Source organism: Pollicipes pollicipes, unplaced genomic scaffold (assembly GCF_011947565.3).
Source record: "Pollicipes pollicipes isolate AB1234 unplaced genomic scaffold, Ppol_2.1 Scaffold_4219;HRSCAF=4965_pilon_pilon_pilon, whole genome shotgun sequence".
NCBI lineage: Eukaryota > Metazoa > Arthropoda > Thecostraca > Pollicipedomorpha > Pollicipedidae > Pollicipes > Pollicipes pollicipes.
In genome coordinates, this window is record NW_023596448.1 from 12,678,902 (window position 1) to 12,700,346 (window position 21,445).

Sequence of the window (21,445 nt, forward strand, 5' to 3'; positions counted from 1 at the left end):
GTGTTAATCATGACCATGGACATGAGCGATACAGGTGATGCCCTACGATGTTTGTTAAATGCACCCTTCTTTCATTGTACCTTTGAACATTTGTATCCTGATGATACAACTTAACTGCATCGAAGCGCTGACGCATTATATATATATATATATATATATATATATATATATATATATATATATATATGCATGTATATATATATATATATATATATATGTATATATCTACCTTTATATATAATAGATGACCAGAAAACCAGAATATAATTGGACGAAATCCGGCAAGTTTGTTGCAACTGCTCTCCTGACGACTTTCAAGACTCTGGCAGCGGAGGGCAGAATCTGGACAGCAATTTTGAGACATCGACACTCATGTCTACACGTGATGCCTGTGCTGCACTTGAAGCAGCGGTGACCATGCATATAATAAACGGAATGTGGTTCACATTAGCCGAGGCAAGAGAAGAGTGTCTTCCGACCCCACAGGACACAAGGCTGTCGCGAGCGCCTGCAAATCAGAACCTCCATATAAATCCTCCAGCCTGCTTTTCAGCTCGGCACCGGCGCCATTCAGTTGCAGACTTCCCCTAGTGCCACCTCTGTAATTCGCGGCAGTCCTGGCTTGTCCGCTCGCACGAGAAAAGAGCTAAGCTGAGCGACAAGCCAGTCACGCCCCGACCACAGACACTCGATCAATCAATCGATCACTCAGCCCAGCCGCGGCCCAGCCTGGCTTCCCAGCCCAGTGGCAAGGAGCGCGCAAGGTTGTCTAAAACCGCGGCGCCGCACCATAACAGCATCAGCCCAGATACATATGCATCAGCCCAGAACCAGTAGGACTCGTCGCCATCTCCGGCACTGTTTTTGAACGCATGACGATACAAGTTCGCACTTCCCTTGTATGGATGGACGCCCAGCGGCCATGTTTGTACATCATTCTGTACATGTGTGTAGGTTCGCAAATTACGTTGGGAACGAGGCGGAAAGCTGTATAAACATCTCCGAACGCCCAATATGCCTTTTCACGAACTTGGCGGGCAATGCTATCAAAGCTCATGTTGGCGCTCCCCCAACCCACTGAATAAATATTTACACCCCGACTCCGTCACCACGTCCCCCAAACGCTCAACATAATTTTTTAATGACTGCCGCAAAGCGTTCTCAGTGTTCAAGCGCTGGCGCTCCCCACCCACCGAACAAAAAATTACACCCCGGCTCCGTCACCACTTCCGTCACCACTTCCGTCACCACTGCTTCTGCCCCAGTCCGGCTGTCATTGCCACGCAGCCGGAACCACACGCCTCTTCGTTAGTACGCGTGGACGGTCGCACCGCTTGCCGCAAACAGGCCATGGAAGTCCTTGGCCAGCGTCGCGTCGGTGCGTACTTCGGCGCGCGCCAGCTCGCCCATGTTGGTCGCGTCCAGCACCAGCAGCGAGGCGCGACGCGGGTCCTCCACGTGCAGCAGCGAGGCCAGCAGCAGACCGGCGTCCTCCGCGTCAGCGCCGGGCGCCGCCACGAAAACGGGCTCCGACGGTGACCAGCAGGGGTCGCTCCAGGTGGCGACCTGACCAGAGGCTACGTCCAGCTTGAGAAGCTGCCGAGCAGAGGGCGCTGGTTAGCCGCAGACACGGAGAGAGCTGGCAAGGGAACAAATCAGTCTCTAAGCAATGTTACACACACAAAGAAGGCTACCACTTCAATGATTTTTTTCAGGCGATACGAAGGTCCTTCCAGCAGCCCGCACTCCCGGTGAAAGTAACGGGCCACCGTCAACCTTAGAACGCTCGCTTTACTTACAAAATAAATCACGCCTCAGGTCTAACATGGTCAGAGACAACTCACGGCAACCGCGAACCCTTCCCAACCCCTGAACGTGACGATGTTGCCTCACGCGTTCCGAGTTGAGACCGGCTCCGACGAAGCGGCAGGCGTAGGCGAAGCGGTACGGCTTGCCGTTGAAGGCGTAGTTGATGCGCGGCAGGTCCACCGAGCGATACTCGCTCGGCGTCAGCGTCTGGGGCGCGCAGTGCACTGTGCCGTCCCCGCGGACATGCGCTGTGGCCGGCGACCCTTCTAGGGTAACCTGGTTCCGGTTAGGGTCGCCAGGCTGCGGGCAATGGGACAGATAACGGTCACTCGGGGGGCTCCCGCGGAAGGAAACGTCGCACGCGAAATTGTGGGACCCTGGCAAGGAGAATGATTGATCGAAGTAAGAACACTGTTTCAAGAACGTTTAAGATGTAGGTGACTTAACAAAACAAGTTTTCGTAGTTCTGCACAATGTCTGAATTGGTCAAGTCAATGTGTAATCGATGGGGGCCTCGAAACCCCCGGACTATCTACCAAGAGGTGAGCAAGGCCATTCAACCCGAGCTGTCGTACACCTAATTTCAAAATCAAAGTGGTTCAAGCTGTCGTACACCTAATTTCAAAATCAAAGTGGTTCAGAGGCAAGAAGCAGCCAACAAAACAAGGTTCAAGGTAACGCCAGGTTATACCCGTCCTCATTTCTTTATGCTCTCGTCTTCTTGCATGTTCGTGACGCTTCATTTATCCGAGGCAAAAAAAAAACTACCAGCCAAGGAGGTGATTCTCACCAGCAGATGATTCTCGCTTCATTTTCGCTTAACTTTAGCGTGGTGTCACTGGTATCACGACTTTAATGCGTGGCAACCACTCGACGCCGTACGTAGTGCTGAGGGGCAATAGGAATATCGAAATGCTCGTACAGAAAATGAAACAGCCGTTAGAGGAAGGTGGGCGAATATGACCAGAAAGTCAATTACGTAAAATATTATGACGAATATGATCGTGCGTTTTGCAACCCCGTGTGACAGACCACTGATATGCAATGACATGAAAAATGAGGACGAACACACGATACTTATTCTCCATGGGGCGGCAGATACATCGGGTTGCTTTCGCACCCATAACGAGCAAAATGTTTGCATGCGCCCGGCCGGGGGGCTTTGACTTTCTCCCCTACGGTTTTTGGAGCACAGCTTACATACAAACGCTTACAGCCACATGAAATTTGCAGTGCCGATTCAACTTTCAGTGCGAAATTCTTTGTGCAAATTGAACTTTTTATCTACCAAGATCAGTGATCTAGGTCAGGTCAATGAGGTCAGTTCCTAAAAAACGACCACATATAATTTGTTGTGACCTCGGCCATTAATCAAGCTTGCTGTAGTAATCAAACATAATGCTAGCTGCAATTTGTCCAGTTTAGACTTTCGAAAATGCCAATGCACTGACCTGAACCCCGCCCAATTTTTGCTGTTTTTGTAAATAATGCATTTCATACACATCTTTATTAAGTTTTGGTGTATGTATATAAGGGAAAGAATACTAACTGACACGCACAACCATCACACGACCACAAAACACATGACCTTGGCCCAGGTCCTGACCTACCTCTATGCGTGCCTACTTTGCAAAACACATGCTGAGCTCAACATAGGCAGAGTTAATCGGTGGTTTTGGAAACATGATTCGAATTGTCTATTGCAAACATGCTTTAAAAGCATTCTAATGCATAATGAAATCACAAAAAGTCACGTAAACATGCAAAACTATATAACATCCAAGGTCAATGACCTATGTTGTCAGTGGCGGAGAAGCTATATGAACGAGTGCGATGCGTGTAACCTCATCGTGTTTGTGAAGCTGATGATGCATTATTTCATGTACCAACGTACCCGTTCTCAGTTTGTTATAAACACTTTGCCGAGCGTCGAAGGGACGATGCATAATATTCACAACAGCGTTACCATTGTACTGGTCACATACGCCCGGTTAGCAATTCCATTTTATTCGGTCGGTTTATTAATTTGGCCAAGTTGAACTCGTCTAGGTCACCCTAAAATGGTGTTTTTGTGCCTGGAATACTTTTTCACACAGTTGCGCCCCATGAAATAAACGTAGTCAGAAGCACATTGTGAAGAAGAGTACCATTATTGTAGGCTAATGGTAGATCACATTTGAACAGTGATCTGATCTGACCTGACCCATGTGGATGAACAGATATGACCGAATTGGACTCCCCACAGTCTCAACGCCTATTTCCTTAAATGTCCGTCTTGACTTGTTAACAAAGGTCGTAACTGCATCTATTGGAACGACCGTTCTTGACCTTTCGTGCCTTCTGGTGATCTCACATTCGGCCTAAGGTCAAAAGCTTGGTGTTCATTCTACGTGATTTGGCGGGACCTTCGCAATGGCATGCGGCCTTGCACCCCGTGTTAGTGGCACCGCCGGTGGTGCGAGTGGGTGGCGAGCGTGGCGCGTCTGCGCTCGGCTGCCACTGGTTTTACCCCTAGGCGCGACAGACGCATTACCGGCGAGTGAGGGACGTGGTGGAGGCCGCATACTTTTCGGCAATCTGAATTGATTCGTTAGTTTTTTAGTATATAAGCGCCGGTCTATCCAGGACAAGTTTTGCCCCGTATGTGGCTCGGTAACGTAGATTATATCTTGGTTTGGTAGGGTACCTTCCAACCTTCTCAGCCATATTGTGTTAATTGATACATAAGTGGCAATGCGCCATCTTGCTGCTGCACATCACTTTCTGCTTCTTCTGTTTGCAGCATGCCTGTGTTTTTTTTAGTGCTGAGATTTTCTCAGATTTTCTGGCCTTGTTGCATCCTTAATGTTGGTATGATCCCTTTTATATGGTCTTTGCAACCCTGTGCCAGTGTGCTCACGTCGTGATGATTAAACAGAAATTAATTATGGACCAATAGCTAGATGTGTTTTGGCCTCGCCCGAAACCTGCTCAGTTTTCCAAGGCAACATTTGGGCCACGTAACAAAAAATGACCTTTCTTTGTCTAAAACAGCTCTCCGCAAAGCTGTGCTCAACCTTGCAAAATACGCGATCAGCACCCAGTTTTACGTGCGAACCGACTCTCGCATTAGCGCAAGACAAGTTCTCCTAGGTTGGGGGAAGGGCGTTAGCTTTTTTATCACTTATCTCCAGTCAAGCTGGTGGGCCAATGCCAAATTTGAAGAAAGTTGGACGGTTCAGTCCCCCTCCACAGTACCCGCGCCCATGCGTAGGTGTATTCACTTCCCATGCCGACTGGATTGTAACGGCTTTGCTGAATATAAGCTCGCGAGGCACATGATCATGCTTCCCATTTAGGCTGTGCCCGGCCAGTGGTCTGATACAACCGCGCCCGGCCTGGGAAGTTTACTCTCCCTGGGATCTCCAACCTCCAGGCGTCGCACGAGAAAAACATAGACAAGGGGTTAGGGCGTCTGTCTATACGCGCACAGCCCCGCTGGTGTGGGGCTATTGGGCTGTCGCATGTTCAAGTCGCGCCGGAAGCTCGGCTCTTCGCCCGCTATTTGCTGGCGTATTTCTGGCATCTGATGGCCTTTGCGATGTCAGGAGTGAAGAATCAGAAACTGTCGGCACCGTTGTCTCTGTACCAGAGCTCGGACCTGGGGCTCTGTTCCCATCTGTTCTGCAGCATTGAGGCAAACCCATCAAACCTACCTGTTGCTGCTGGCTTCTGGCCAGTTTGCTTCTCTGCGAAGGTGCAAAAGTGAACCAGGGCCAGCACACAGGCTAAGACCGCTGTAAGTGTGTTGCCAGAACATCTGCAGTTCGAAGAACAAGCTATACGCTCTGCGTTCTCATGGTGGGGAGCTGGCTGGCTTCGTCGCTGTCGGCCTGAACGAGAGATGGCTTTCTGAGCTGGATATGTGCTGGACTCTGAGATACAGCTGAGCCTCTCGGACCATGTATGGAACGGCAGAGGAGGAGGCGTTGTTTGTGCAGTGAAGGCAAGCTTGTCATCTGTTCACCGACCAGAACTGGAGCCCGACTGCGAAGTGCTGGCGATCCAGTTGGGGACCATCTACCCTGCCACCCCGGCTGTCTCCGTCCGCCAGATGCTTGTCGTGACGTGGATTCGACCGCTGTCTTCTTTCGGACTATCCGATCCGCCAATCTGCCGTTTCTCATCGTGGGTGACTTAAGCTCCCCTGAGATTTGGTGGATGGGCAACGGCAACGAAGCTAGTCTACTGGGGCGCACCATCAGAGCTGTCAAATTCCTGGCCTCTGTCGCTGGAAGCGAAGCGGTGCACTCTGTGTAACGCCACCAACGCGCGAGGAGAATGTCCTGGACCTCGCCATCTCTCATGGCGGAGCAGCTGCCTCTAAGATTGTCCACGGTATATTCAGCTCAGGCCACCGTATGGTGACGATGCAGTTTCCTATACGATGTGGGGCGACCCCCTGCGCCTCCCGACGATGTGGGGCGACCCCCTGCGCCTCCCGACGATGTGGGGCGACCCCCTGCGCCTCCCGACGATGTGGGACGACCCCCTGCGCCTCCCGACGATGTGGGACGATCACCTGCGCCTCCCGACGTAAGGCTTACAATTACAGAAGGTAGGCTTTAATGGTCTGCGCACCGCATTCGAGTTTACTCCTTGGCGTATTCTAAATAAGTTAAATGTTGATGATGTCTGCCTGTTCTTTTATCTTCTTTTTCAGCCCGTTTTGAGAAAATATGACACCAAAAATCGTAGGTATTATCATTTCTAGAGCATGTTTAAATAATGGCCAATAACGCATGCCCAAGCTACGCGTGGTCAAGTGTTTTTAGAAGTTGACCTCTTTGACTTCAGCTAGGTCAATGACTTTGGCAGATTAAAACTTCGAATCTGCACAAGGGATTCCAAATTGAGATAGCAATAGGTTCTGTAAATCACGTGTTGCTGCAGGTTTTGTTTTATGAGCTGTGCTCGAAAGCCCGTAGGAGGAAGTCAACTCCCACCTCCGTCTGGCGCGGGTTAATTCTCCCTCATCTTTTCGCAGTAAAGTGCACCTTCCCGTAATAAGCTACTTGTTGCTGGTAAGAGAGTAGCCCTACGCTCAGGCTGACTTTCTTCAGGAGTTCGTGCGTGGACGCTCCCGGTTTTCGCGCTGATTGAATTTTGACCGCTAGTCGTATCAACTTGCCATTATCACATCATTATGCTCCCCATTATCTTAAACGTATTGAGCTCCCTCGGTTTATGCACCTACCTCCAGCAATATATCCGTTATCGGTACAAAGGTGATCAACGTCCCAGTCGCCCAACTCTGCAGCGGTTTTCGCGTAAGCGTTTCTGTTTCCGCGCCGATCTCATTGTAATGGTTGGCCGCATATTCTAGCCAAGCACATCACAATATTCGACGCGATTACACGCGATTGGCTCGCTCGCCACAGGCGCCTGCTCTAGCACGCCGTTCATTATCGATGCAGAGAGAGTCTGGTGTTCAGCTCGCCTATCTCATACAATTATCGTGTGTGCGTTGTTGCCTGTCATGCCAGTGTATCTCAATTGCAAGTAGCCCAGGCTTGCAAAGCACATAATCACACCTGTCATGTACAGTTTCACGTAAGCCGCTCGCTTGTTATGTGCATTTCCCGCTAACAGCTTACTTACTATCTGTACGAATATTTCCGATGTTCCAGATGCCCCGCAGTGTTCACCCCACGGCTATCGGCCAAGCCGCACTGAAGCATCGGCACCAGTGACGTCACCGCTCTGTACAGAGCGGGTGAAAACCCGACTTATTGGAAAGCCCATGCACAGCATCTCCCCATCACCAGCCATGAGTGTGCTTAAAAGCCCCTCTGTTCTACGGCCTTGGAAAGCCGCTGGCGACACACCGTCATGGGTGCTGTGATTGCCCTCTCCCGTGATTGCCCTCTCCCGTGATTGCCCTCTCCCGTGGTTGCCCTCTCCCGTGATTGCCCTCTCCCGTGATTGCCCTCTCCCGTGATTGCCCTCTCCCGTGATTGCCCTCTCCCGTGATTGCCCTCTCCCGTGATTGCCCTCTCCCGTGATTGCCCTCTCCCCTTCATTCCATGGTCCTGAAATGACCAAAACTGACCGAAAGGGCTCAAACCAACCCAAAAAGCCGCGTTATGCTACTCAATGTACTACCCTGGTTATGTAAACCTATATTTGTGTTCATTTCTGCGCTGATGCTATTTGGCGCGCAAACGCCACACACAGCGCTTACGCCCTCACTCACGCTAGAGATCCAAAGTGTTCCTTTTTGTGGGGGCAGGATGACCTCAGGTCAGCACGTGCAAATGTTCGCTCAGATGAACAGCTTAGGACAAATAAACAGTTACCGGATATGCCACAGACACATTTCTTCACTAAAATAAGCGACGCGGTCCTGAACTTGGGAGAATGCTGCAGGAACTTACCTTTACATGTAAGGGAAGGACAAAACGTAGCATGGGGTCCTCGGGCTCCTCCTGATCCGTTACCAAACATCGAACTGAGACCTTCTCCATCACCTGCAAGACATGCGGCATTTACTTAGCGCCGTTCAAGCCAGACAAAGACGGTCTTGGAATCCCAAATCACTCCATGCAACCTGTGCAGACTGCACAAGTTACCCAGCCTCTTAGCAGGAGCACTCAGTGCCGACAAGTAGTGGTGGCTCCCGATCGATTACCGATGCCAAAACCAGTATGGACTATGGTCGGATAAACGTAGCAATTTTGAAGCAATTTCCGCATACAGAGTTGCGAGATTCATCCTAAAATACGATCCAAATCAAAGTCAACAATACTCAACAACTAACTGGAGATTTTCGTCCCGATCGCCTGGTTCCAATAAATTTATAGTCAACAGTTGAGTGACGAGTCTTAACTCTGATGCTACTTGATTCCACTGACGTTTTGCTTGCCGGGAAGCACGCCGCAAATGTCCATCACCACGTTGCCATCCTGCTCGAAGCTGTTGACGTGGTGGAAGGCGTAGAATGTGTCTGCAGTGAAGGTGGTGGGGTGCACCTCCCCGGTCCGTTTGTTCACGAGGCGGATCCACGTCTACACGGGCGAGAAAGTTAGGCACCAGACTACGAATTTCACAGCTTTTCACATATCTTGTATATGAGGAAAGAAAAGACAGGGAGGAGGCGTTGTGGTCACACGGATACCAAGGGAATTGATCAAAAACGACGTTCAGCAATTTCAGACAAGTGAGACAGAAGGGAGATCGATCGATAGGTACAGAGCGCGTGCACGTCGCCTTTCGCGTGGTAAATGGGACCACCTGGGCAGTTCTTCTCAACTCGGGAAAAATACCCCCCGTCACAGACGCGTTGACAATGCGCGGCAAGTGGAACTTATCACTGGTGGGCAGCGTTTCGCTGCTCTTAGGGGCAACCTGCGCGAGCCGGCCACTCCAGACGAGTTCACGGGTCTCACAGCTTCTGCCAGCTCCGGTAGAGGGGAGGGGGGGGGGGGGGGCTGCTTGGGGCTGGAACACCGCCGAGACGACAGGCGATCAAGGAACACATTACCGCTATCAGTCAGACTTGTCAGGACGGGGATCTCGCTCTCAACACATTTTTTGATCCCGACGAAGTCGTGTGTATTTAAGAACTGGTCTTGCCAAGTCGGTGCTCGTCAACGGCTTGGTGTTAGTTAATTTGCCCTGCGTTTTAATAGTATTCCGTCGAAAAGTATTCGACGCAAAACAACAATGAAAACAAATCAGCTTTTAACGGCCAAGGTGTTGGTAAAAAAATTATTGACGAAGGGAAAATTATACAAATAGAAGCAGTTCTATCTAAATTCGTAATTCTATCACATTCCTCGACGCATTCGTAAGCCCCTCGCCATGAGATCTCAACAACCCTTTCATCGCAAGCATCGCCTTACCTCTTGCTCCGGCTTGGCTGCAATCGCATCAATAAAAGGCTTCTTCTTCAGCTTCAGCAGTGGTATCTTCTTCACCTGGATGACTAGCGGCTGCTGTACAAAGACAAAGTAATTTTCGGTAATGCCGAAGCTGTGGAAGTAGGACGGCTCCAGAGGCCATCGGTGCGGCAGGCTGCCGACGATCCGGCCCGACTCGGCCACCGAGCAGCCTTCGGACAGAGAGAGGGAGAGGATGTTACAGCCGACGATCCAGCCCGACTCGTCCACCGAGCAGCCTCGGACAAGAGAGGGAGAGGATGTTACAGCCGACGATCCGGCCCGACTCGGCCATCAGAGCAGCCTTCGGACAAGAGAGGGAGAGGATGTTACAGCCAACGATCCGGCCCGACTCGGCCACGGAGCAGCCTTCGGACAGAAGGAGATGTTACAGCGACGATTCGGCCACGACCCGGCCACGAGAGCTCGGACGAGAGGGAGGATGTTACAGCCGACGATCCGGCCCGACTCGGCCACCGGCAGCCTTTGGACAGAGAGAGGAGAGAGGATGTTACAGCCGACGATCCGGCCCGACTCGGCCACTGGGCAGTCTTCGAGCAGCAAGAGCGAGAGGGAGAAGGAGAGAGAGAAAGAGGAGAGAGAGGAGAGAGAAAGAGAGAGAGAGGGGGGGGGGAGAGAGACGGGGGGGGAGAGAGAAAATGATAGAGAGATCTTCGGGGATGAGTGACATTACTGCCCGGTCTTCGGAGACGGACATATGTTGATGGAATGAGGACTTCCATGACATAAGCGAAACGTTAGAACGAAGCTTTCAAGAGCTAAGGTATTATAACGAAGCCCTCGAGGAAGCGAGGGAGACGCAACAGTGTAGGGAAATAACGGAGACGTTGGAGAATGGAGCCTATGGGGAACGGAGCGAAAAATAGGGATAACTGGGGATGAAAGAAATCAACTCTACTGGAGCCTCCGGTGGAGGAGAGGTCTGTAAATAGCCTTTAGTTAGCACAGAACATATAAGCGTTGCTTCCTTGGGGAGGAGAAAAGTTCAGCAAGGGTTCAGCTGAAAAAGATGCTTGCTTTGCCTGTTTGCTTGTTTGTATACCTGTTCATGTTTGCTATAATCTTTAAGTCCCTACGAATGATTGGATCCGAACCTTCTAGAATCCATAGGTTTCACGGCTCAGAGCTCACGCTAACTAGTGCTTGTTATGTGAGTCCTGACCCCTACTATCCGATCGCACAAGCCCAGGTCAACGGCGGAATTTGACGGCGAAAGTTTAACGTGCTGCAGCGCTCGGCACGGTCCATCTTGCCCTCTGACGTCAATTGACCTTTCGCGCCCGCTGCCATCGGTCGCAGGCCATAACTGCCAAGGACAAACAGCGAGCGCCCAAACCGACTCGAACTCACCCCGCTACGGGCGGGTGGAACGGAAGGTAGGTGCTTTAACCAACTGAGCCATCAGGACGGACTTTCATTTCGAGCAAATTTTTTCCTATCGAAGTGTACTGCAACTTGCGTGCCTAAGGCTATTTAGTATAGACATCGACATAGACATCAAACAGCTCTGCTCTTTGGAGCAGCTATTTTAATTCATCATAGTACTGATGTCTATCCAAACGAGACCTACGAAAGTTCAGCGAAGAAAAGAGCTGCTAGAGCGGCAAATTCGGGGACGGCGTGCAGAGGTTAGAGTGACGCTCTCGGGGAAGAGAGGAAACACTGGCGAGGACGAAGACGGCTCAGCGTAGTTGACCCAACCGCATACACTGGTACATGGTCGTGGCCGCGGTATCGCCACGATCAGGTAACAGGTGATGTGATTATAATAAGCGAGGTTCGGAACGGTTGGCGAGCATTTCATCCCTAGAAATAACCAGACATCGCATATGGGGCTTGATATTGAAATAAACGGATGCAATTCTTTCGCGTGTTTTGGATTTTGCAAACTAATCATCTTTCACCGGAGACTGCGGCAAAATAGTAGACAGGCCAGCATAATGTTTTGGCAATATTATGTGATTAAGGTTTGTTCTTTCTGTGCATTTTTGCTGCATGCGCTAATGTAATATCACGTGGAATCGCACCATAAAAAGAACCCGTTGGCAGTGTGACGTGGGGCTAAAGACCAAGAGCAGCCTTGTCCTGTACGTGGTCTTGCCTGGGGAAGCGTTCGCTGGAAATTCGATGAAGTTGACGGAGGGCCTCTTTCCACCGCTGAAGGAGCTGCCGATGTTGTAGATGGTGCCGTCCGCCGTGACGTGCGGGTGTGCCGTGGCCATATCCACGGAGACAACCTTGCTGAGGTCGACCTGTTGAGGGCGCAAGCACTTAAGCCACGCCGTCACAGGAGACGACGGCGTGGCTTAAAGTGGCTCATGCAGGCTTCTCTTCGGCCCCGCGGTAGAAATTAAAGGAAGTATCATGATCTATCCTGGTTATAACAGTGCATTACGATTAAAGGCATTGTATGTATTAAGGCAGCCTTTACTCTTTCTAGAACGAAACGAGAGCCGTCATTCTAAGGACTATTTTATCAGAACAACAAACATCACACCTGAAATGTTCCAGCCCTTGTACATTACCGTTGACCGTAGTGCTACTGACTGAAACACTATCGAGCATAACTACCACGAAAGTAAAGGGACGACGCGGCGATGCCTCTCACCTAACACGTCAAAAGACATTTTGCTGTATTGCTGCAGCAGAACAAGAAATCGTTAAGCCACAAAAGGTTAACATATAAGCTATGAAAGCATGCTGCACGACATGCAGTTTTGATCGAGAGCAAATTTCAGACGGACCAACATCCTTGAGAATAACCGCCAAGTACTTTTCGATGTGTTTTGTCAGAGGCTGGCGTCCAGTTGGTGCCTGGGTCACACATGTCAATAACGTCTGCTGCGTACGTCAGCCTAATAGGAGCGGTAGAATAATACCTGCTTGCAGACACATGCGGGAGCCGGTAGCGATCTCGTCTAAGCCCCAGCCCTCCGCTAGCGATCTCGTCTAAGCCCCAGCCCTCCGCGATCTCGTCTAAGCCCTAAGCCCCAGCCCTCCGCGGACGTCGGAGCACTCCCCACAACGACCGTCACCTGCTTTTCGGCGGCCAGGTCGTCATCGTTGAGCTTCCAGATGCGGTTGGTCTCGGTCATGGCGTACAGGTGGGAGCCGAAATAGCCGACGTTTACGGCGCAGTTGTCTGACATACTACGGTCAGGGCCTCGCATGTCCTGGTAGATGGACATCAGCCTGGGGATCGACGCCGTGCGGGAAGCGGAGAGGCGAGGGCCAAGGGAGGGGTGAAAACGGAAGTCAGTGACTCTAGGTGGCATACCGAACATGCGCGTGTGGCAACAATGTCGGTGGTAATATAAGAGGCATGATGAGCAGCCCTGCATTCGCTGGAGGGAAGGGCGAGCGGTGGTGCAGACAGCACCTGTCTCCTTAAAAGCGGTACTGAGCGATATGAAATAGTCGAAAATGCTTCTGCACTCAGGGTAATACGCATTTACGCGCAATCCGGAGGAGTTGACACGTTTTCATTACTCAAGCGGAGGCATAATTACATCGGGTTCTCGATGTCGGTGTAAATGCTTGAGCTGATAGCTAGCAACGTCAACCAGACGACTACGCTGCTAATCAGCCAGGTTCTCTAAGCTCACGTCAGCGATTCCTACACATCTGACGAAACAGGAGCAATGGCTTGCGGGGAGCTAAGCAATGACGGACACGATACCGCGCGAAAGTGCCCACCTTTAACTTGGGTCTCCCTTCACGTAAAATTCCGCAGGCCTGAAACGGGCCTCTGGCCAAAGTGACCACCTGTTTTTGGTTCGCTGCTCACCGGCCAAACAGACTTCGGCAGAGGTCCTGACGTCCCAAGGTGCCGAACTCCGAGGCCTCGATCCTGTTGGCCGCCATGTTGGCCCGGTAGTGGTCACTGTCGAGGAACCGATTCTGCGGTGGCCAGTGGGTGCAGAGTTATGTGCGGAACTGCACATGTGAGAAGGTGGGAGCTGATGATGAACGTGTTCAGAAATTGCACCACCCGTAACCTATAAAATGTGGGACGTGGGACGACACTTAATACGTCTTGCACGTGGGAGGACGTCAAAGGACGGACGACGCCCTGGACGCCAAAGGACGTCAGAGGACGTCAAATACGTGGGACGACACTAAATACGTCTTGGTCTGCATGTCGGCCGTGCCCTTTCATGTCTGTTCCTTTTTACAGCTTTGACTGGGTTACTATACGCCGGTTTATCTGCTCTTGTTGAAACAGCTAACTGCTGTGCATTATTTCCGGCATTTTTCTGGCAAAACGCTATGTGCTTTCAAGCATACACGATTGGATGTGAAATTTTGGTATATATTTGTATACCAGTCTTCCAACATTGACTTACCAGTTACCTGATGGCACCAGCCTGAGTATCGATAAATTTGAGGTCGCCCACGCTAAGACCTCGAGAGTCAGTCACTTATCACGTGTGGCAATTGGCGACTCGCCAAAACGTAGACATGAACGAAAATGCTTTGTTTTCATTTCTAATGGGCAACTCTACTCTTAACTCGTCTTAGAGTCGTGTTAGAATTCCGTCTGTTAGTAGGAATTTACATCATGTGGCAGGACAACAGCTGGCATCACTCATTCGACCCATCAGTTTATACAGACAGTTGGGTGAACAGCAGGGCACGTAAATTTCTTAAAACATCGTGGTAATAGCTCTAACACCATGAAGTCCCCGGGACCTAAACTGCAAAAGCATAAGAGGTTGCTGTTATTTTCAGCACAGTACGAGAGGAATCAAGCCTAATAAGCACTAAATATGAAAGCAAGATAAAACTGTTCTTCACTGTGAATTGCACTCCGTAAATAATTATCGCAACCAATGCTCACAAAAAACGTCCCTGGTTGATGAAAGTTTGCCAGTTGTTTACATGTTTGATGTCGCATTCCTGCGCAGGCAAAATAACCAGCATCGATAGGAAAGACACATCAACTTCAAAGAGGTAACGTCGCAAGTGCTGACGGCTAGCAGTCTGTCATTGATTGGGAGAAGGCGAATTGCCTCATTTCTTTGCTTGAACGTGAGAGAAGGCACGCTAATATGCATATAAATTGAGAAGGCGAGTTGATCGGCAATGGAAACCTGGACGGCAACTTATCGTTTGGTATCTCGACAGATGCCAGTCCGATGCTTCCGCTGTAACGCAAACATGCACGACGAAAATAAGGTATTTTGCTACGGTGAGTAGTTCATCAAGTCCGGCCCGGCGGTAGAGCAAGGCTCCTGTACTGTCGGTGGCCGCTGACCTGGTATGTGACCCTGCCCGCAGGTCCGTCGATGTGGAACTTGTGCACGCAGGCCAGACCGTCGAAGAGGTGGTTGTAGCGGTCGGGGCCGACCTCCTTGATGCCCGAACCATTCCGATACAGGCTGCCGTGCAGCCAGGCAGGCAGCTGACCTGAGGTCATGCCGGGTCAACGGGACGACTCAGGGGTCAGGAGGAGGCGCCCGGTCAACGAGAGGTCTCAGGGTCAGGCGGACACGCAAGGTCAACTAGGGAGCGCGTGCAGGCTGGGACAGCTAAGAAGATCACGCGTGGTTTAGAATGGTAATTCGTTGGTAGTGGACACGTCGAGACCTGTGTGAAGGTTCACGGATGTTTTCAGAGCATTCATGCAGGTGGCCATCAAGGGGCCTTTGAAAAAGAAGCAGTTGCACAGCGCGCGGGATCAGTAGAACATCACTCCGCACCGCAGCAACAGAAACGGCGTCGCCAAGATATACCGCAAGGCCGCGGTGATGACACGCCTAATATGGTTCTCTTTCCGGCATCAGCTGGCTGGCACTATCTGATGTTATTTATACCTGGCCGTTATTGTGATATCGATGTTTACCTGTATCGGTACCCAAGTGCATACAGATGGTTTATCATCTACATTGCTATTCCCACCGAGGGTGTTAAGACTGGCCCTGCGTTCTGAGCTCAAGTGTCTGTACGACCAATATGTAGATCCAGCGCAATACGCCCACTTCTATGAGCCTTTGCCGACAGTCATCTACCAGTGGGCTGGCTGGAACACCCACCTGCCAACTGAGCTACCACGGGAGAAGTCACGGCCTTGTTGGCGTGTCGAAGCCAGAGCGACCTCACCTCGGCCATCGACATGACGCACCTGACATGGAGAAAGGTCAGTCAGCGGTCGCCGCGGGTCATGAGATCATTCGGAACCATCGACGTGGCGAGACGTTATGTTCTGGGCTTGTGAGACATCAATGGGACATGCTTGTCGCACATCTCACACCTGGGTCTGGGTCAGCAGACTGCGTCTGCTGTCAGGCAACTGTTGGCAGCCGGCTGCAGAGTCCGAGGACAAGGACATGGACAGGCACATGGTCAAGAGCTCCACTGCCACTGCAACACCGTCAAAGCATAAAAAGGATGCAAATTTATTTATTTTGGAAACCAAACTACGTGTCAACGTTTTGTAAAAGTACTTCACCTCTCTCTTGCACCTGCGAATGCCGTCGTCACGTCATCCGCCGCGGTGCTTCGACTGGTTGTAATAAAAGAAGGTTTGTGATTGGTCCAGCGGGCAAGGGCCTGTTACCGAGCGGCGCATTGGTCAAAGTTTGAGCCGGTACGTCACATGAATCATGTTATACTCCCTTTCCCCAAAGTGTGCCTCAAAATGAGCTCCTGTGGTGAACACCAAACAGGAGAAATAAAAGTCATAGCATAACGTTTCCTTGAATTTGCGAGATAATAGCTTCATGTTTGCATGTCTTTTTGTCTAAACAGAGTGTTTCAATCTTTTGTAAAAGTTTGCAAACATTCGACAAAGTATTGTGTCGCAAACACTACAGAGCACAAGCGCTGGAAAAGTAATGCAAAAGAAATGTCTCACTCTCATAGTGCTAATGAGTCAAATGAGATTTCTCCCGCAGGGTAAGCTACTTAAAATAGAAATTCTGAGCTATTCAGGACTTCAAGAAAACTGGTAAGACTGATAAAATAGTACTCATTTGGTCTACAAAAGGTAAAAAGTACAAGAAGGGAGCGTGATCTAAGAAAACCTCTAAATACCAAACGTTAATTCGCCGTTTCACGATAAGCCGCTTAAGAGGAGTACAGTGAAGGCACACCAGCAACTACTCGGCCAGTGTACATGCTAACGTACACGAGAAGACCTCCCCATATGCATGGGGCGAGACAGCCTCACCATCGTTATGACTGATGGATTATGCAGCTGTAGGCGGCTAATAGGTGCTTAACGGGCGAACTGGCCTTATCAGCGCAAATTCCAGAAAATGTCACGAATTACTATCAAAAGCGCATTAAGTGTCACGCGCAAGGTTTGTCAACCAACTAAGCCGAACACCACTAACTTTAGAAAACCATTGCATCCATGAGTCCACACTTTCATTATCTCATTACATAGATAGGGCATCACGAGGTATGTATATTTTTTCCGTGCACTTTTTTGTTCAGTTTTGGGACGTCATGTCAGACTGAGCGCCTGGCCCGCGCTATATCGCGCGCACAGTTACGCACACTCCGGAAACACGTGTCCGCTCGACAGGACTGGCCCGTCTTGAACACCGCCCTTGTCAGTAGTGGAGATGTCCAGTCGCTCGACAGGACTGGCCCGTCTTGAACACCGCCCTTGTCAGTAGTGGAGATGTCCAGCCGCTCGACAGGACTGGCCCGTCTTGAACACCGCCCTTGTCAGTAGTGGAGATGTCCAGCCGCTCGACAGGACTGGCCCGTCTTGAACACCGCCCTTGTCAGTAGTGGAGATGTCCAGTCGCTCGACAGGACTGGCCCGTCTTGAACACCGCCCTTGTCAGTAGTGGAGATGTCCAGCCGCTCGACAGGACTGGCCCGTCTTGAACACCGCCCTTGTCAGTAGTGGAGATGTCCAGCCGCTCGACAGGACTGGCCCGTCTTGAACACCGCCCTTGTCAGTAGTGGAGATGTCCAGCCGCTCGACAGGACTGGCCCGTCTTGAACATCGCCCTTGTCAGTAGTGGAGATGTCCAGCCGCTCGACAGGACTGGCCCGTCTTGAACACCGCCCTTGTCAGTAGTGGAGATGTCCAGTCGCTCGACAGGACTGGCCCGTCTTGAACACCGCCCTTGTCAGTAGTGAAGCTGTACAGCCGCTCGACAGGACTGGCCCGTCTTGAACACCGCCCTTGTCAGTAGTGGAGATGTCCAGTCGCTCGACATGACTGGCCCGTCTTGAACACCGCCCTTGTCAGTAGTGGAGATGTCCAGCCGCTCGACAGGACTGGCCCGTCTTGAACACCGCCCTTGTCAGTAGTGGAGATGTCCAGCCGCTCGACAGGACTGGCCCGTCTTGAACACCGCCCTTGTCAGTAGTGGAGATGTCCAGCCGCTCGACAGGACTGGCCCGTCTTGAACACCGCCCTTGTCAGTAGTGGAGATGTCCAGCCGCTCGACAGGACTGGCCCGTCTTGAACACCGCCCTTGTCAGTAGTGGAGATGTCCAGCCGCTCGACAGGACTGGCCCGTCTTGAACATCGCCCTTGTCAGTAGTGGAGATGTCCAGCCGCTCGACAGGACTGGCCCGTCTTGAACACCGCCCTTGTCAGTAGTGGAGATGTCCAGTCGCTCGACAGGACTGGCCCGTCTTGAACACCGCCCTTGTCAGTAGTGAAGCTGTACAGCCGCTCGACAGGACTGGCCCGTCTTGAACATCGCTCTTGTCAGTAGTGGAGATGTCCAGCCGCTCGACAGGACTGGCCCGTCTTGAACATCGCTCTTGTCAGTAGTGGAGATGTCCAGCCGCTCGACAGGACTGGCCCGTCTTGAACACCGCCCTTGTCAGTAGTGGAGATGTCCAGCCGCTCGACAGGACTGGCCCGTCTTGAACATCGCTCTTGTCAGTAGTGGAGATGTCCAGCCGCTCGACAGGACTGGCCCGTCTTGAACACCGCCCTTGTCAGTAGTGGAGATGTCCAGCCGCTCGACAGGACTGGCCCGTCTTGAACATCGCCCTTGTCAGTAAGTGAAGCTGTCCAGCCGCTCGACAGGACTGGCCCGTCTTGAACACCGCCCTTGTCAGTAGTGAAGATGTCCAGCCGCTCGACAGGACTGGCCTGTCTTAAACATATATCCCGTCAGTAAATGGAGGTGTCCAGCCGTTTGGCAGGACTGGCCTGTCTTGAACGTCGCTTTCTTCAGTAAGTGGAGGTGTCCAGCCGCACGTCGTCCGACACCGCAAACAGGGGCGCGTTCAACGGGAGGAGGGCGGGAGGGGGGGGGGGGGGTTGACCGGATTTGCACGCCAGCCTGCGCCCCACACTCTTATCAAATGTCTGCATGCATTTATGTGTATGAGAGGACTCAACAGAAGGCACGTGCCGGGGAGCTAATGACGAATTGAATACGACACGCGCGGGTGGGTGGCGGGCACTTTAACCCTGACCCCCTGTGATCCCAAAGGATAAGACGGTTTGATACCCAAATTCACAGGGTAGTGCTTGTATGCGGTTTCACTTAGCCGAATTTTGAGATCCCTGGGTCATAGCCTTTCGGTCAAAAATGGTCAAATTCTAGATCGGTGTCCGAATCAACATTAGATCTCTTCGTGCAACCACCTGGAGCCTGGAAACCTCTTCTAAGCAAACAGGGTCACTTTTAGTCATTTCGGGTCAGTGATCTTATTTGATCTTCCTTAAAAATAGCCTGCAACATTATTTTCGTTTCCTTTATCAAAAGTGGTGTCAATGATAACGCTCAGCGGTATATTTCTAAAAATATTTGGCCTCAGTCATTTTAGGTCAGTGACCTCCTTTGACCTTCATGGAGTCTACCTAGATGTCTGTTGCTGTCCGTGTGATCAACAAACTTAAAATGTGAGCATCAAAAACTAGCCCGCTTACTTAATTCTTCAATAACAACAAAGCAGCTTGGCTTTGAACTTGTTATCACCTTTACACTCGACCCAAAGTCAATGGAATTGGTCAGAACTGTAAATTCAATCGTCTAATTGTACATGAAACCATTTGAAAGATGTATGGTTTCGTCTAGCACTCAGGTGCCAAATCAGGGTGAATGGTCATCCAATCAATGTAAATTACTGGGATTCTCAGGAATTGCCTTTGATGATAGCCATGACCTGACTTTGACCTGCTATAGGTCAGTCACATTACATGGTACACGTATAACATAGTTTTATACCGAGATCGGCCATCCAGTTGCCTACAGCTGTATGACATTTGGCGCGGCTACGATAAGGCGCTCAAAAGTCGCTCGAAAAAGTATTCGGCGGTCAAACTGGGCCCCCGCCTGAGGGCGTGCCAAGTGATCGATCCAGGCGTAACACCAGCCCCACTAGCAACGCAACACTAGCTGCACCAGCAACGTAACACTAGCCACACTAGCACCGCAACACCAGTCACACTAGCAACGCAAACATATTTAAACACATTAAAACACATTGAAATTAAACTCATCGAAAATATGCACTGTTGCTATGCGTCTTACAAGAAATGTCGCGCTCCTGTGACACGATTGAACAAGGTTTTTGGTATGGATTTTGAGTTGTGCCATTCTCTCCTCCCACTGCGCCATTCTGCAATCCTCTCAGACCGCAGTTCGGCAGTCCTCACCTGCACGTCGTCTGCCCGGTCGCACAGACGCGTTCACGCGTTCCACAGCATCCCGCAGTCCGTCGCACATCGACCGCAAGCCAGCTCGGGCCGACGCAGCGACCTTGACAGTCCGCTTTCCCGCGGGCCTGCGCTATAAATAGATATGTCGCGGATTGCGTCGTTGCGGAGGATCGGAACCGGATGTGTGGTTAGAAAGGCCGGTTGAGGGAGTCGGGATGACGTTAAGTTCCACAGCGGTCCCCGTCTCATGAGGAAGAGATGAGGCAAGAAAAAGGGGCCAGTGTACCGGGGTGCCGAGGTACGAGGTACGAGGTGCGGCCGAGGTACCATTCGGGCGGAACCGCACCCCGCTCACCCGGCTGATACCCCAAACGGAGTGGTCTGAGCGACCTGGAGCTATACACCACAACTACCCCCACAGAGCAGGGGGGGGGGGGAAGTCCACTGAAAATCAAGGTTCAAATAATCACGACACTCGGCGAACGTGACGGATATTAACATCGGCACGCGGCCCTAGCGGACGCATCGCGTGGAGTGGTTAGCTTGACATGACGCACACACAGCGATGGAGTCGCATAGGTCCACCAGACGCAACAGCCCACCGGTCTCCCGAGGCGAGCAGCGGACACGATTGATGACACCCACGTCCCGTCCCGCCCCAGAGCGGGACATCCGTGCGCGGCAGTCGTGACAACGTCAGGCTGCGCCGTAGTGATGATCTTGCGATCCTCGGACCGTTGAAGTCAGATGGAGAAGGCATGATGAAAAACCGTCTGTGGATCGGTTGGTGGCGCGGCGTAGCAGTGGAAGATGGACAGGTCACGAGGAGGTGGTCTGTCGTGCACTTGCAGCTGATTTGTCGCGGTTCCGCGCGGTGAGGGAGGCAAGATAGGTGGTGCTGTCCAACCACATCGGACGGAAACAGGAACAGGTCGATGTGTTCGACTGTCTCTGCCGGCTGTCGGTGTTCGTTGGAGACCGGTTGTCATCAGCCGGAGGTGGCGAACGGTGGCTGTTTGCTGGCTGATGTTGCAGTGGCGGCTGTGCGTGGGCGAGAGCCCTAGGACGTCGGATTCGCTGGCGACAGAGCAGAGATGCCGCATGC

General features: G+C 51.5%; 1 protein-coding gene across 2 annotated transcripts; it reads right to left on the reverse strand.

Annotated features, from left to right (window-relative positions):
- Positions 1-230: 230 nt before the first annotated feature.
- Positions 231-20,407, reverse strand: LOC119095906 (beta,beta-carotene 15,15'-dioxygenase). Of its 2 annotated transcripts, XM_037218761.1 has the most exons (11): positions 20,338-20,407; positions 15,785-15,873; positions 15,007-15,158; positions 13,537-13,649; positions 12,785-12,941; positions 11,851-12,001; positions 9,693-9,901; positions 8,703-8,855; positions 8,226-8,318; positions 1,894-2,109; positions 231-1,596 (listed from the first exon to the last, which is right to left on the reverse strand). In XM_037218761.1, the coding sequence occupies exons 2-11, from the start codon at positions 15,864-15,866 to the stop codon at positions 1,309-1,311; spliced, it is 1,614 nt and encodes a 537-aa protein (XP_037074656.1). In that variant the 5' UTR covers positions 15,867-15,873; positions 20,338-20,407; the 3' UTR covers positions 231-1,308. The 2 variants fall into 2 exon arrangements, with proteins under 2 accessions (XP_037074656.1, XP_037074657.1); XM_037218762.1 differs by lacking the exons at positions 15,007-15,158; positions 20,338-20,407 and having other exon boundaries at positions 15,785-15,871.
- Positions 20,408-21,445: the final 1,038 nt, after the last annotated feature.

Bases quoted from the DNA above. Each gene is read 5' to 3' on its own strand.
- LOC119095906 (XM_037218761.1), bottom strand. From the start codon at position 15,866: ATGTCGATGGCCGAGGTGAGGTCGCTCTGGCTTCGACACGCCAACAAG. The intron at 12,942-13,536 runs GTGAGCAGCGAA...GTCGATCCCCAG, and splicing joins TGCCGAAGTCTGTTTGGCCG to GCTGATGTCCATCTACCAGG. The intron at 8,856-9,692 runs GTAAGGCGATGC...TCGCCCGTGTAG, and splicing joins CAGCCAAGCCGGAGCAAGAG to ACGTGGATCCGCCTCGTGAA.